This window comes from Squalius cephalus (genome assembly GCF_949319135.1).
Source record: "Squalius cephalus genome assembly, chromosome: 1".
In the NCBI taxonomy this organism is placed as follows: Eukaryota; Metazoa; Chordata; class Actinopteri; order Cypriniformes; family Leuciscidae; genus Squalius; species Squalius cephalus.
In genome coordinates this window covers 55,103,735-55,121,233 of record NC_137122.1, presented here as the reverse complement: position 1 = coordinate 55,121,233, position 17,499 = coordinate 55,103,735, and the positions used below count along the sequence as shown (strand labels likewise).

Here is a 17,499-nt window from a genome sequence, read left to right as displayed (position 1 = left end):
TGAAATAATTCTTTCCAGCTGAAAAGGATGCTTGTGAAGAAAAGACCACAATATGGCGGCCGGTGCAGCAGCACGGCGTGCTGTGGGAGAGTTTACACAAGAGTTTTCTCGAATTAAACCGGAGATTTACCATACTGAAGACGGTAGAGTCATAGTAAGTCGAGGATGAGCTGCTGAACTTTATTATGATCAAAATGCAAACACTAAGCCACAATGATATTGTGTTGATAGTAATGAGCAGTTTCAGCTCTGAGCGGATTGAGTCTTCAAATGCATTTTTGTCAGAGCTCCTTCCACACTACAAACGAAGGATCTCCCACAGGGGACAAAAGAAGGACATTAACAATGTCAAAATGTGCCTGCAAGCGCTTAATGAGTGCGGTGAAGAGATCTCAAGATTTGTATCGCACTTCCTGGATGAATTACCCCCCGTCTCATTTAAACACATCGATGTGTCTGTGCTCCTTGGGAAAATGCAGCAAATCAATGCTGACATTGACTACCTAAAAATAACTATGGGTAGGGTTGCCAACTTCAGAAAAGGGACAATCGTGGTTCTTTATAGGAAAATGTGGGACACTCAAAATATTTGTATTTTACTGTATCACACAGTGTACGTCATTTCAGTGTCTGCAGTTAAGTATGTGTTTAAAAGGTTATCAGACATAAACACATTTGTATTGCTTAACCTATTTATGTATTTAATTCTAAAAATAATTTTAATGTCATACATAAAAAATGTCACATTAGAAACAAACCATTGTTCAAAATAACAGCATTTATCTAAAATAGAAAGCTTTTTTAACATTATACACTATTACAGTTCAAAAGTTTGGGGTTAGTAAGATAACTTTTTTGGAAAAAAATTAAAGAAAGTAATTGCCTACTTTTATTCAGCAAGGATACATTACAAGTGACAGTAAAGACATATAGGGCCCTATCTTGCACCCAGCGCAATTGACTTTGTACACCGACGCATGTATCATTCCTATTTTGCACCCGCGCACAGCGGACTTTTCCCTCCACAGTTACACGTCGGTAAATTAGGAAATGAACTTGCGCTCCCGGGGGCGGTTCAGCGCAAAGAGGAGGCATGTTCCGGCGCAAACGTTCCCTCATGCTATTTTGCAGGTTTAGAAAACAATTGCGCCTCTAACCAGGAAAAACCCAGTCTAAAGTCAGTGGCGAGTTGCGCATGTTATTCATATGCTATTTTAAGGGCGCATGCTTGGCCATAATCAATGTAGCGTGTGCACAACGCGCATGCACTTTGCTCCTCTCATCTACACACAGACGCAGCGGTTCTCATCTTTAGAAAATCATACATTATTACAAGGAAAAATATTAACACTTGAGGGAAATCATTGTTGTGTCCATGAAGATGTGAAAAAATAGGCATAAATCTAGCTTACACATTTACCCAAATTTTTATACGCCTGTTTAAACCGAAGCTAATTTGGGTGTGTTTCTCCATCCCCAATGTAACTTCTCTGTGTTTTACGGCCCTGACGAGAACGTCGCTCTCCTCAGCTGTGAACCGCTCCTGGTGTGCGCCTGGCAAATCCACCGTTATAATAGCAATCCGCCATGGCACAAGCGCGCCTGCTCTTAAAGGGAATGTAAGATGTCGTTCTGATTGGTTTATTTCACCTATGAATAATGAAGCTACTTCAGACCAACCCATTTTAGATTTGCGTCGGGCGCAAGAGTCTTTTATCCAACCGATATAATAGCAACAGCGCCCACAAAGATACTTGCATTTCGCGCTTGATACTTGCGGTTCAGATCGGGGGGGGGGGGGGGGGGGGAATGTTTTAAACCTTAATAATAATCAGAAATGTTTTTTGAGCATTATTATTCCCTCAGGTAGATTACATGTTTTCTTGCGTGGCTGGATGTTAGACTCATGAACAATAATCACGTTGTTTGCATTAGCCAAAAATGATTTGCCGAAATCAAAACGTGGACAGTGAAAGGGAATTACCGTTAGCGCAAGACGAGTCCGGCTTGAAGCAGAAGCGACCAGACGGCAGAGGATTATGTTCGCAAATCAAACAATGATTTGTCTCAAAACAATGATTAAGAAAAGCTGTGACTGGATAATGACAGGTGTCGGTGATCATTCTCAAGTGTCGTGATCACTGCTGCTGTTGTATCAGTCAGTGGTTAGATCAGCGTAGTAGGCTAGTCAAAAAACGGGACATGGGAGGTCACACACGGGACAAATAAATTAGGCCCAAAATACAGCTAATTCGGGACAGTTGGCTACCCTAACTATGGGAACTCAGGTAGCTGCCTGTGAAACATTGCGGGAGGTTTCTGTTAAACTTGACAGCTGGCTGACTGCTGTGGAGGGGCACTGTGGCCCGGACGCTACTCTTTCGCTGCCTTCCTCTCTGCTGTGGAGATACAACCGGGTCTTGCGCCCGGCGCAACAGGTCTTCCTTCGACTGTGATGGAGAAGCAGCTGGGCCCTGATCCTGCCTCCTGCACTCCTTCTAGGGTTAATGGATGGTTGACAGCAACACACGGCGGGACTGACGGCAGTCAAACAGCCCAGTCTGTAGATCCAGTCCTGGGACGAATGCAGACCCTCCCATGGAGCATGGTGGTAAAGGATGGGCGCCGACTGAAGCAGGTACGACTGAAGCAGGTACCTGAAAACCCTGCCCATCGAAGCCTTACACCTCGCACTGTAAAAACTCCAGTGAGGCATGTGAGAAAGAAAACTGGCATAATCGGGACTAGTAATATCATAATATACTAATATACTAGCTGTCAAAACAAAGATGGTAAAGATATTTGCTACAAAGTTTGATCTCAGTGTTGATGCCAATACTCTTAGTGAGTACTTAAAACCGAAGCTGGGTCGGGAAGTGACATGCAGAAAAATAGAGGCGACACAGAGTAGATTCAGCTCCTTCTGTATCTCCGCTGAATGTAATGATGTGGTGGAGTTGTACGATCCGCAGCTTTGGCCCGCTGGGTCTTTTGTCCGACGCTACTATTAGCCTCGTCGCCCTAGTGGAGCAGACAGAGGTCCGTCTGGTCCAGAGGATGCCCCCCGCTCTCGAGATGAGGGGCTGTTGCACGATAACGATGCTAGGGTGCCTGCTGCAGTTGTGGGCGAGGACGGGATGAAGGCCAGCTGCTCCGCTGGGAGAGACAAAACATATTAAATGCGTGTTGTCTCATACAACACCCGCGTACTGATAGATCAAAACGTCTGGTTGTGGACACAATGCTGGACGAGTGTGACATTCTGTGCCTGCAAGAAACCTGGCTGGCGAAACAAGGACATCTGGATAAGTTGAACACTATACACATGATTTTCCATGGGGCTGGAGAGTCCACTACCGATCTCAATACAAGGCTGGTTCGAATAGGATAGCTGGTGGTGTAGCTATACTGTGGAACATCAAATATGACTCAATGGTGAATGTGGTGTGTCTAAATGTTGACTGGGCCATAGGGCTAGAGTGTCATTTTAATGAAAAGAAATTTACTGTTTTAAATGTTTATACACCCTATGAATCATATGAGCATGAGGACGAATTTCTGAACAGGTTAGATTTTATTCAGTCATTCATAGAGGATAATAGCTCATCTTGTGTCTATGTTATGGGTATTTTAATGCTGACATGTCAGATAGCAAATTGTTATTTGCAGCACACCAGCAGCAGTTTTGTAATGAGTCTAAATTAATTCTATCAAGTATAGCTCTGTTGCCTGACACAAGTTTTACCTACGTTAGTGAAGCGTGGAACACAACATCTTCGTTAGACCATATTGTGACCACAGCTGATGCTCATGTCTCACTGGTAAATGTGGAGATTTGCTATGAACTTGCCACCTCTGATCACATACCTATTGCTGCTCTGTTAGATGTTGAGAATGTCCCCCTGCTGTCCAGAAATAATAATGCTGCTTCCTCAAGTAAACTGGTCAAAACTGAGTAAAGAGGTGGTGGCTGGATACTCATTGCGAACAGAAAGTCTTTTAGATACTGTAAAACCTAACAGTAATATGTACTAAATAGAATTGAGTTCACAGCACTCAAATATTACCGAAACTTGAATGACTGAAACAGAACTCAAACTGAATGAGTTATAGAACATTTCTAGATCCCAGAATGATAATTGTATAATTAAGAGATTAAGTGATGATTGAGCATTAGTGATGAGCACCTGCTGTTACCAAGCAGAATCACTGAAGGAAAGAGAAACACAAGAACTACAACTGACTTCCAGCCACAGCAAAATCAACTGGAGATAAAAGAAGACATTAAATATCTCAAGATTTCAGCAGAGGAGGATTAAACAACTCCATGAACAGCATTACAAGCTTCACTTATTATTAACCACTTTGACTTTATCACTGCCATTCGTCTACAGAAGTTCTTATTAGAATTAACAAAGGTTTAGAAGTTGATGAGTTTCATTTAAGGTCACCATGATGGAGATCAGCGTTTGCTTTAGTTGGGCTCTTGGCCCTTGACTTTTGCACTTAAGATTTTCTTTGGCTGCTATAATTGAGTGTTTATAAAACACATTTGTTTTGGCACATACGCCAAAAGTAAATATGATATTAATATTTATATCTTAATATATTTTTCTTAAAATAGCTTACTGATCTGGACTAAAATGTGGGGTATGTGCACTCTTTAACTTGTATCTCATAAAGGTGTGTTTTTGCTTTAGCTACTCAAGAAAATGAAAATCCCTCTCTCTCTAAACTTGAATAAAATATAAACACCCATTTCTTTTTACATTCTTTTTTTAACTGCATTCCAAACCAATAGCTTGTCTAGTAAATAAACGACTTACAGAGACATACATGGACATGTTTCTTAATGTCATTTTCAATCTGCACAGTCCATCATCAGTGGCCAAAAGAAATCAAGGTGACTTGACACTTTTTCCAAAAGTGTTCCACCAACAAGTGCCTGTGCCGTTGTACTTTAAAGATCAGGAGCAAATTTATGCAATCCACACTCACCTGACATCAATTCTGGGCAGCACACACACACACACACACACACACACACACACACACACACACACACATTCACAAGATCAAATTCACCATGGATGTCCTTTTTAATTTATTTAATGTTAAAAAAAAGTTTTTTATCAGTGAGCAGGAGCAACTGATAGGAGGATACAAAAACAGTTAAAGAAGAGTGGCAAGCCATAGGGGGTCTACGGGGGTCATCATCATAATTTAGAAATGGTGTTAATAAATAATTATATATTATTTTTGTGAACAACAATGGAGTTTAGAAAAGGGATAAATTGTGTTTGTTTTCATAAAATGCTATGTAGGACACTGTAGGAAATGTTCTGTATCACTGATCAACAGTGCATCTGTGTGTGGTGTAAGGAGAGTGAACATAAAAACCACAACACTGTATCAACTGCAGCACAGAGGACAGAGAAACAGGTATGAACTGAGAGGGATTGATCACACAGAAATGAAAGTGTCTTTATTTACTCACTCATTTACTCATGTTGTTCCAAACTGGTTTGACTGAGTTTCTTCTGTGGAATATAAAAGATGATATTTTGAAGAATGTCTCGTCTATTTTAGTTTATACACTGTAAGTCAATGAGAAAGTCAGTGTAAGGCAATGGAGTAAAAAAAGTTTCAAGCTACAAAAAGGAGAGAAAGCATAAAAGTAATCTGAACAACTAGTGGTTAAAGAAAGGAGTACGTCTCAGTGTATTGACATGCACTTGTAGTGTACTTCAAAATAAAAGTATACTTTTAAAAAAAAAACTTCGTATTTTATATATGCAGATAATATAATATTAATGAAATGAAAGGCCACTTAAGTGCACTTAAAGAGAGTCAACTTTCATGACTGTTTTATAAGTACACTTTATAAAGTACACTTTTTTATAATGTAAAATGAAAAGTTTTACTTTGAAGTACATTTTAATAATATTTAATATTTCAATTTAACTCAAAATAATTATGAAATTACATTATATACTTCTTACTTAAGTGGGTCAAAAAATCAGTCTTAAGTTCAGCTAATTGCTTTATATGTACATTTAAACTATAATACATTTTCATTTAATAGCATTTAATATGCAATTACGTGTCTGAAAACATTACGTTCAGTTCACACTTATTTCACAATTACAGACCCTTTCCAAAAAATTTGAATATCATGGAAAAGTTTATTTATTTCCATAATTCCATTCAAAACGTTAAACTTCCATAGATTATAGATTCAGGGCCCACAACTTAAATGATTTCAAGTATTTAGTTGTTTATTTGTACATAATTTGGGCTTCCAGCTCATAAAACCCATGAAAACAGGATTTCAGAAAATTAGAATATTACATGAAATCACACAGTAATTACACAGTGATACCATGGTCATTGAACCAGGTTTTGGTTCTTTTGGCAGTGTGGGCAGGTGCAAATCCTGCTGGAAAATGAAGGAAGCATGAAGTGCTCTGAAAATGTCCTGGTAGACGGCTGCGTTGACTCTGGATTTAATAAAGCACAGTGGACCAAAGTCCTCTTTTCTGATGAGAGCAAATTTTGCATCTCATTTGGAAACCAAGGTCCCAGAGTCTGGAGGAAGAATGGAGAGGCACACAATCCAAGATGCTTGAAGTCCAGTGTGAAGTTTCCATAGTCTGTGTTGGTTTGGGGAGCCATGTCATCGGCTGGTGTTGGTCCACTGTGCTGTCCACTCAACGCAGCCGTCTACCAGGACATTTCCAGAGCACTTCATGCTTCCTTCAGCAGACAAGCTTTATGGAGATGCTGACTTCATTTTCCAGCAGGATTTGCACCTGCCCACACTGCCAAAAGAACCAAAACCTGGTTCAATGACCATGGTATCACTGTGTAATTACTGTGTGATTTCATGTAATATTCAATTTTTTTTAAATCCTGTTTTTGTGGGTTTTATGAGCTGGAAGCCCAAATTATGGACAAATAAACAACTAAATACTTGAAATCTGCTACTTTTAAAAGAGACAAACTTTTAATCACATATCAAATCAAATCAAATCAAATCACATCATTGATAAACTCATGTATGTGGAGCCCAAATCAAATATGATGACATCAAAAACATCAAACTTCACTGGTGTTTGTGTCATGACATCATGGTGTTTAGTCATGTGACTGTGACATGAAAGAACCAATGAGGTTTGACGTTATTGACGTGTCACCATATTTTATTTGGCCTCTGTAAACCGCTGAGACATTCTTCTAAATATATTCTGTTGTGTCTCACAATAGACAGAAAGTCATACAGGTCTGGAGCGACATGAGGGAGAGTAAATGATGACACTAATGATATAAAACTAGGCACTGATGAAATACTGCTGACATTCATTTCAGGAAACCATGAATCTGTGGTTTGAACCAGACAGTAAAAACGTACCATGCAAGATCTTTAACCACTTCACCAACTCTGGATTCATGTAACTTTAATGTTTGTATGACAGTAGTTTTATGTGTCATTCCCTGTCATTGGTTTGTCCTCCAGAAACAGCTGAAGGAGACGCAGATGAAGATCCGTCAGAGAATCCAGCAGAGACAGAAAGATCTTCAGCATCTGAGAGAGGCTGTGGAGTCTCATAAGGTGAGTCTGGAGAAGAAGAGAAGTTTGAGACGTCTCAGTTTGGACTCTGTCAGTCGTGCTGAAGCCACTGTGTGATTGTGATGTGTGTGTAACAGCGCTCTGCACACACAGCAGTGGAGGACAGTGAGAGGATCTTCACTGAGATCATCCGCTCCATTGAGAGAAGCCGCTCTGAGGTCACACAGCGGATCAGAGATCAGGAAAAGACTGCAGTGAGTCGAGCTGAAGGACGACTGGAGCGACTGGAGCAGGAGATCAATGATCTGAGGAGGAGAGACGCTGAGCTGGAGCAGCTTTCACACACACAAGATCACATCCAGTTCCTGCAGGTACAGAGATCTAGAAGAACAGGATCATAGTGGACTTGAGCAAGATCCTGCTATGACAGAGAAACATTTCATGAGAGCAGAATGAGCCGTTGACTGAGATGTTGTCAGGAATTCAGTCAGATTCAGTCAAGTGTTGTGTTATCATATAATCATCAGTCAGACTCTCATCTGATCATCTTCTGTTTAAAGAGACACACTTACAAAGCCCTGGGAAATTTACCATTAAATATTAACTCATTTTTCCTTCTGGTTTCTTCTGTCTTGATGAAATCAGTGAACTTGATGGTATCAATATCCAGCCAACTAGATTTTTCATCCTCTTTTAATGAAATCTTTTATTTCTACTAAAATAATTTCAGTAATTGGCACCAAAATTGGGTCAGGTGATCTTCAAAGTTGATAATATTGATAATGTTGATAAAATTAAACAAACAATTTTCAATAGAAATTACACTGAGTGAGTATATTTTAGTTTATCATAAATGTGTGTCAGTTCATTCAGCAGTAACTTTAACCATATTTCAAAGACAAAAGAAATGTTTTTTGTTATTTTTTTTAATTTTTTTATGATATTATTATTGAGTGTCAAATACTAGAGTTTGTAGCATTAAATGATGAATATGAGGAGAATGTGCTGATTGTGTGAAAGTGCTGGATTGAAGCGAGTCACTGAAGAGAAGTCAAGTCAACAAGAGCCGCTCAGATCTGATATAGTGCAGGTTATTGGCTGAAGTGTGGAGATGATGAGTTTTGATTTCTGTTTTCTGTAGAGTTTCCAGTCTCTCTCAGCACCTCCTGAATCTACAGACGAACCCGACGTTTCCTTCAGTTCTCTCTCCTCTTTTGATGGCATGAGAGAATCTGTCCGTCAGCTGAGAGACAAACTGGAGGATTTCTGCAAAGAGGAGCTCAAGAAGATCTCAGACGGAGGTAAAGTCCTGCGCCTCGTTTATACAGACGTGTGGAGAAAGATCCCAAATCTGAACGTACAACCGTTTCTGAAATGTTCCTATGATTTATAAAACGTGGACAAGCGTTTAATATATAATATTATAGAGCATCATATTAGAAATGTCTTAGAAATGAATGTATTTTATCTTGTCATTTCTCTTCACACTGTTCATGTGTGTTTATTTGCACAGTCACTTTCACCAACATGAATCCCAAGACCAGGAACGACTTCCTACAATGTGAGTCACTAGAAAACAAGCAGAAAAACTCACTGAATGTGTTCATGTTCTTCCTGTAGAAGGAGAAATAAATCATGATAGAAGAGTTGGTAACACTTTACAATATGGGTGCACTAATAAGCATTAATTCATACTTAACTAATGCACAGATAATCATTAATGTATGACTCATGAAGAACTAAACCATTAATTAATGATTACTGCATCAGCAACTAATAAAGATTCTAAATGATTAATAGATTAAGTAATATAATGCGTCGCGCTGCATCCGGTGTAGTATCACTGACTATAATGGACGTTCTATTGTCTTTGTCCAGTCTAGACACAGTGTTATGAAATAGCAGATCTCGACCGCATGTTTTCAGTGTACCTTGACCTCAAGCTTAACCTGACATAGTCCTGTGCCATGAACAATAAGGTTCATCGGACTCAGTGAAATCTTGGTTGTACATGGTTGGAAATTGAAATCCATTAGTGTGGATGTCAAAACCAAAATGGCATATTACTTATAATTATTGCTAATTAATGCTATTTCATAACACTGTGTCTAGACTGGACAAAGACAACAGAACGTCCATTATAGTCAGTGATACACTGGATGCGGCGCGACACTACACGACAAAACCTTGATGCCACAGTAAACCGATGCCACACTCTATTCCTGATGTACTCCAACCTCTTGTGCTAGTTCTGTTACGAAGGACAAATGGACTTGCGATGGTCTGTCATGCCCAGTGTAGACAGCTGGTCTCGTCCAGTTTAAACACAGTGTAACAGCGTCAGAAGTTCAGATTCTGTGTGCTGATATTTGTGTGCAGCCCAACTCACCCATCCTTCACACACATTCACCGACATTACATTCACTGCATGTGCAAACTGCCAAAACCTATAAATGGCATATTACTTAACAATTAGTTAATAGTCATGTGCCTCAACAAGTAAAGTCATAACATAACTGGAAGTTGAAGTACATTGCTTTGACCGATTGTGGTAATTAACGCATTGATTTACACTATTAGTTAATAAAATAAGTTATTAAGGAATACATTATGACACATTTAATTAATAACAATTCATATATTACTTAATCTATTAATCATTTAGAATCGTTATTAGTTGCTGATGCAGTAATCATTAATTAATGGTTTAGTTCTTCATGAGTCATACATTAACACATGATTATCTGTGTATTAGTTAAGCATGAATTAATGCAGATTAGTGCACCCGTATTGTAAAGTGTTACCGAAGAGTTTTATAATTGATCATGTAAATGATGATTTGCACAGGATATTTGGTCAGCTGTACTGAGACACTGATGATACACTGAACATTGATTCATGAAGAGTTCAGATACATTAAAAGATCAGACAGATTCATAATTCCTGTTTCTGATGTGTTTTCTCTCCATCAGATTCCCATCAGCTCACTCTGGATCTGAACACAGTGCATAAACGCCTCAGTCTGTCTGAGAGGAACAGAGTGATTACTTTCACTGACACACAACAGCCGTATCCTGATCATCCAGACAGATTTGATAATTATTATTATCAGGTGTTGTGTAGAGAGAGTGTGTGTGGACGCTGTTACTGGGAGATTGAGTGGACTGGGAGTCGTGTGTGTATATCAGTGTCATATAAGAGCATCAGCAGGAAGGGACGGGGTAATGAGTGTGTGTTTGGATATAATGATCAGTCCTGGAGTTTGTTCTGCTTTTCCTCCAGTTACAATTTCTGGCACAATAACAAATGCACTTCTCTCCCTGTAAAGTCCATCAGCAGAAGAATAGGAGTGTATGTGGATCACAGTGCAGGAACTCTGTCCTTCTACAGCGTCTCTGACACAATGAGCCTCATCCACACAGTCCAGACCACATTCACTCAGACGCTCTATCCTGGGTTTTGGGTTAGTTCTGGATCAGTGAAACTGTGTTGATGTTTCAGAACAGATTGTAGAGAGATTTTACCCAGAATACTTTGAGCTGCACAATAAATCAGTAACAGTGAGATACAGAGACTCTTATTTCCTCTTCATTACATTAATACTGATGAACTTCACTGAAATAAAACAGAATAAATGTGTGTATCAAATGCTCAGAGACAGTAAGACCAGTGTGTGTGTGTGTGTGTGTGTGTGTGTGTTTTTCTCAAACTCTGTTTTTTTGTTGTTGTTTTTTTAATGACAAATTATTTTTATTATTAATAACAAAAGTTCCATTCAGTTGAAATAATAGAACAAGGTTCATTACAAAATGAACAGATTGAGGATAGTGTGGTTTTGAATAATGAAATAACAGAAATGGTTGTGAACAATGTAAGGAGTGAAGATGTGTGAGTGTGTGGAGAGTCTGATCATCATGAGAACATGATTAAACTTGTGTAAAATCAGGACATTTTTGTGTAGAGTTTTGCAGAAATCATGAAGAAAATTGTAATGTGTGTGAAAACGTACTCGGTTACCAAATGTAACCTCGGTTCTCTCTAGAAGAGGGAACGAGTATTGCGTAAGTTGCTTATGCATCGGGAAAGCCTTCTTTCTTCGAGATCTGAAGCCAAAAATTATCCTTAATTTTGTATTCATTGTCAACGCAGTGCGGCAGCCGGCAGACCTAGGCAGGCTGTATAAGCGTGCTCATTGGCTACTCGGCGGCAACTGCTTAAGCCTATCAGTGAGCACTCTGAAACGTGGCCTCCAATGAGGGCGCTTCGCGCCCTCCACACCCTTCTAACCGTCAGAATGAGTGTGGCCAGCGTGTATATAACCAGTGCTCACAGGCTAAATATCTGGTTTTCGCAGTCTGAAGCGCAAAAGCTCGTGGCGCGACACGGCAGGTTACGCAATACTCGTTCCCTCTTCTAGAGAGAACCGAGGTTACATTGGTAACCGAGTACGTTCTCTTACGAGAGGTTCTCTCGTATTGCGTAAGTTGCTTACGCATCGGGAACCCTTTGTCAACGCCGTGTGCGCCAAGCATCCAGCCCATGAATCCCAGGGAGACCGGGGAAAACATTCTGCTGGAATAGGTGGCCGGTCGGAGAGACGGGCCAACACAGTACAAAGCACTTCACTCAGTATATAAAATAGAGCGGCGCGGCCGGTCTATAAGCATATAATAGTGCAAAACAGTAGGGCCGGCAGAGCGAGCCCACACAGTACATAAGCACTTATTAGGGTAAGAAAAGAGCGACATAGTCGGTCTTTCATGAAGAGAATAAACCCCCGCGCCACATAGTGGGATACGGGCGGCCAGCAGCGCGGGCCAGCACCGGTAAAACAGCGCGTAAAGGGGAATGAGAAACAGAGCGGTCCAGCCGGTCTGAGTATAAAACACTTCACCCTGAGTATCATACCAGAAACATCGTCAGCATGTGAACGTGGTCTGCACATGAGAGACTGGGCAGAGCATATATGTCACTTATACTGACAGTAATTTTGCCTGTAAGGTGGGAACTTCCAGGTTATAAAACCTCACGAATGTTGATGGGGAGGCCCAGCCCGCCGCCATACAAATATCGTGGATAGAAATTCCACTGGACCAGGCCCACGAAGAGGCCATGCCTCTAGTAGAGTGGGCTCTGATACCCAGAGGGCACTGCAGGTGTTTGGAGGCATAAGCTGCTGCAATCGCGTCCACTATCCACCTGGACAGGCTCTGTTTCGAGGCGGCGAGACCCTTGGTGCGTCCGCCGAAGGAAACAAAGAGCTGCTCTGAACGCCTGAAAGCGGCGGAGCGCGTGATGTAAACTCTCAGCACCCGGACAGGGCATAGGAGGTTATCACTGTCCCCATTATCGGATGCTGGCAGAGCCGAAAGGGAAATGACCTAAAAGGGGTTCCAATCGCTTTGGGGATGTAACCGTGTCTCGGTCTGAGAATGACTTTCGAGTTGTTCGGTCCGAACTCAAGACATGCAGGGCTAACAGATAGCGCGTGCAAATCCCCCACACGTTTAACTGAAGACAGAGCTATCAGAAAAACGGTTTTAAGCGACAGGTACTTTAAATCCACGGATTCGAGCGGTTCAAAGGGAAAAGCCTTCAGGGCCTCCAGGACCAAGGACAGATCCCAAATAGGAACCGAGGGGGGCCGCGGGGGATTCATCCGTCTAGCTCCTCTGAGGAAGCGGATAATGAGCTCGTTCCTTCCTATTGCCCGGCCGCGCGTCGTCTCAGCGAACGCTGCAATAGCCGCCACATACACTTTGAGCGTGGAAGGGGACCTGCCCTTTTCCAACAGCTCTTGTAGGAAGGAGAGCACCCGCGGGACCCCACATGCGCGTGGATCCAAGCTTTTAGTAGCGCACCATTTAGAAAACACCGACCATTTAGACGCGTAGAGCCGTCTCGTAGAGGGGGCTCTAGACTGTGTGATCGTGTTCACGACCCCTTCTGACAGGTCAACGGGTATCCGTTGATCACCCATGCATGCAGAGACCAACGCTCTGGATGGGGATGCCAGATCGATCCACCGGCTTGGGAGAGGAGATCCTTTCTCACCGGGATCGGCCATGGGGATGAGTGCGATAGCCTCACTAGCTCTGGGTACCAAGTTTGGTTCTCCCAGCACGGGGCTATAAGAAGCACTGAGTGGTGCGTTTCTCTGATCCTCGAAATGACCTGTGGCAACAGGGAGATCGGAGGAAAAGCATACAGCGGGAGGCTGGGCCATGTCTGGGACAGCGCGTCCTCGCTTTTCGAGAAAAATCTCGGGCAGTGAGCGTTGTCTTCCGACGCAAAGAGGTCGATCTCCGCTCTGCCGAATAGGCGCCAGAGAAACTGGACTGTCTGGGGGTGCAGAGACCATTCTCCCGGGGGAATGTTGTCCCTGGACAGTCTGTCTGGACCGACATTCAGGTGGCCCGGCACGTGCGCGGCTCTCAGCGAGCGCAACGAGCGGTAAGCCCACACGAGAAGGCGTTCTGTCAGCTTGCACAGATTCCTGGATCTGACACCGCCCTGTCGGTTCACATAGGATACCACGGACATGTTGTCCGAGCGGACTAGCACATGGTGATCCTGTATGAATGGGAGGAAGCGCTTGAGCGCGTTCTCGACCGCTATCATCTCCAAACAGTTTATGTGGAGGCATTTTTCCTGGTCTGACCACAGGCCAAAAACCGGCTTGCCCTCGAAAAGAGCGCCCCAACCTGAGGTGGAAGCGTCCGTCGAGATAACTTTGAGATAGCTCCCATTGTCACTCCCCGCTGGTACCAGTCGGCCACTAACCAGGGCTTCAGTGCTGAAACGCAGCTCTGAGTCACTCTGATTCGGATGCCGCCGGAAGCCCAGGCTCTGTGAGGCACTCGGGCATTCAGCCAGCGTTGTAGCGGGCGCATTCATAAGAGACCCAGCTGAAGCACTGCTGCAGCTGAGGCCATACAACCCAGCAACCTCTGAAATGTTTTGAGAGGAGCAGTGCTGCCAGGCCGGAAGGACGCGGCCAGGAGTCGAATGCAGCGCGCGTGCTGTGTCGACAGGCGGGCCGTCATTGCCACAGTGTCCAGATCCAAACCCAGAAAAGAGGTTGATTGACTGGGCACTAGCGAGCTCTTGGTCCAGTTGACCGTAAGCCCCAGGCTGTCCAAGTGGCTTAGAAGCACTGTTCTGTGGGCGATGAGTTCGACCTCTGACTGTGCTAGAATCAGCCAATCGTCCAAGTAGTTCAGATTTCGCATTCCCCGACCCCTCAGGGGAGCAAGAGCCGTGTCCATGCACTTCATAAATGTACGGGGTGCCAATGACAGGCCGAACGGCAGGACGGTGTACTGATATACCTGACCGTCGAAGGCGAATCTCAAGAATGGCCTGTGACGGGGTATTATCTGGATCTGAAAGTACGCGTCTTTTAGATCGAGAGATATAAACCAGTCCCTCGGGCGAATCTGCGCGAGAATTTGTCTGGTTGTGAGCATTTTGAACGGTCTTCTCATAAGAGCCTGACAGCTCCGTCCTTCTTGGGAACGAGGAAATAACGGCTGTAAAAGCCCGACTCGCTCATAGAAGGGGAAACCGGTTCTATAGCCCTTTTGCACAGAAGTGTAGCTATTTCTGCTCGAAGTAGATGTGCTACTTCCCCATTCACTCTGGTCTCGATACGCGCTTGAAAGCGCGGAGGGTGGCGAGCGAACTGCAGAGTATAGCCCTGTTTTACTGTGCTCAGCACCCATTCTGACGCGCCTGGAATAGCTTCCCACGCTTTCGCGTGTACAGCCAGGGGCAGAATGGCCTCCGGGCTCTGATCGCCGCTGATCGCGGGCTCGAGAGCTCGAAACGGAGGGGCGGGCGCGGTGCGCGCGCTCGGTGCTTAGATACGGCGGGTCGCAGGCAGCGATTACTGGCCGTTTTACACACAGCGTCCCAGTGGCTTTGGACGGGGAACATACAGTGTGAGGCACGACGCTTGAAAGCGGCGTCGGGGGCGAAGTATTCGAGAGGATGTGTGAGCGCGTGGGAGCGGGCACAGCATCTGTATTTATAACATGACCGGTCGTGAGGGGTTGTGTAACAGAGCGGGCAGTGAGTAGGTGTGGGCACAGCGGGGTGGACACGTGACCTACTTTTAACGCTCGAGCGGCTTCTGCCTGCTTTATGCGAGCGGGCTCTGTGAGAAACACGGGGTTTATGGTGCATGTGTGCAGAGGTGAACACAGATAAGTGGGCACATTTACTGCATTTGAAACACATACAGCGAGAGTCGCACGACCAGGCATAATGCTCTTTTCGAGATTTCTCTGGGTCGCCGTGAAAACGGCGGTTGTGTGCAGGCGAGAGGGTGAATTCACCGGCTCGTTGGCTGCGAGATGAGTGTCTGCAGTAACCGTGGCAACGGGGACTGACAGAGCGTGAAGCTTTGACGATGGTCCGGCCGCGGCGGGACACGATCGTCGCTTCTTTCCTCGGGCTAGGAGGTCTTTGCAGGCTCAGGCTTCACCGCGATCCTCTCCCGGGGTCCCCGGGTAGGAGGCGGCCTGATGCGGCTGGTCGAGCGAGAGCGAGGGGGGAATGGCATTATACCCCTTCTCAGCGGCGCCGTCAACCTGTGAGAGCGTCGATGAGGCGTGTGAAGAAACTCTCGCGGAGAATGGAGCATTCCACGATTTAGAGAGCTCGCTGTGAAGCTCAGGCAGGAAGGGTGCGGTTCTGGACGCTGGCTGTCACGGCGATGATGAAGGAAGCAGCCGTCGAGTCTGTTCGGTGCTGGCTCCTCAGGAGGAGACCAATCAAGACCCAGCTGTTCAACAGCTCGCGTGAGGAGGCGTAAAAGTTCCGCGTCCTCGCCCGCTCGAGTACGGCCCGAATCCTGGACTGAAGAGGAGGCAGTAGACCAGTCCTCGCTGTCAGAGGCCAGGATGGAACAGCTGTCCGTGGCGCGTTCATCAAACTCGTCCGCCTCATCCCCTGAAACGGCGGCGGCGCGGGCGGGAGCCGGCGGCTGCGCGGCCGGGGGGGGGGGCGGGGAAGGCGAGAGAGAAGCTCGAGGGAGAGGATCCGGCGAGCTTCTAAGCGCCTCGTCGGTGGTCGCTGTGAGCGGCGCTTCTTCTTGCGCGGCCGAGCAGGGACAGGCGGAGCGACAACTTGGTCAAAAACTTCAAGTCGAGCCCGCAGGGTCGACATTGAAAGTTCCTCGCACTCAGGGCAGCCGCCCGTGGAGAGTGCAGTGGCGGCGTGCTCGCGGCCCAGGCAGAGAGCGCAGATGAGGTGGTGGTCTCCGTTGCTGAGCGGGGCGCGGCACGAGCCGCAGGAAAAACGGGGCATTTTTAGAAAAACGCCCCGTGCTCTTTTAGAGAGAGAGAAAACGTGTGTCGCAGTAGGCGAACACACAGCAGTAAAGGATATGACGCCGGATAGCGTAGCAGGCACGGAAGGCTGAAGGCGGCGAAGGCGGCCGGCTTCTTCAGGCGCTGTCCTAGGCTTGCTGGTCGCTGGTTTCAACGGCGGCGGCTCTCAAGATCCAGCGATGCGAAGAGCTTCGCTGAAGACAAGAAAATCAGATATTTAGCCTATGAGCACTGGTTATACACGCTGGCCACACCCATTCTGACGGTTAGAAGGGTGTGGAGGGCACGAAGCGCCCTCATTGGAGGCCACGTTTCAGAGTGCTCACTGATAGGCTTAAGCAGTTGCCGCCGGGCAGCCAATGAGTACGCTTATACAGCCTGCCTAGGTCTGCCGGCTGCCGCACTGCGTTGACAATGAATACAAAATTAAGGATAATTTTTGGCTTCAGATCTCGAAGAAAGAAGACTTTCCCGATGCGTAAGCAACTTACGCAATACGAGAGAACCTCTCGTAAGAGAACTAATTTTGGATTGATGACACTTAGTTGAAAACTAAGAGTTTTGGTCTATTGAAATCAACGTGTACATTTGTTT

General features: G+C 44.7%; 2 protein-coding genes across 2 annotated transcripts in view; both read left to right on the top strand.

Annotated features, from left to right (window-relative positions):
* Positions 1-17,499, top strand: part of mcrip1 (MAPK regulated corepressor interacting protein 1) — a 362,891-nt gene that overhangs the window by 190,043 nt on the left and 155,349 nt on the right. The window lies entirely within an intron of this gene.
* On the top strand, positions 53-11,108 carry LOC307166322 (tripartite motif-containing protein 16-like protein; the record flags this gene model as incomplete). Its single annotated transcript, XM_079884608.1, has 8 exons — positions 53-154; positions 2,336-2,653; positions 5,383-5,442; positions 7,517-7,612; positions 7,708-7,941; positions 8,712-8,871; positions 9,084-9,131; positions 10,543-11,108. The coding sequence occupies 8 exons, from the start codon at positions 53-55 to the stop codon at positions 11,061-11,063; spliced, it is 1,539 nt and encodes a 512-aa protein (XP_079740734.1). The 3' UTR covers positions 11,064-11,108.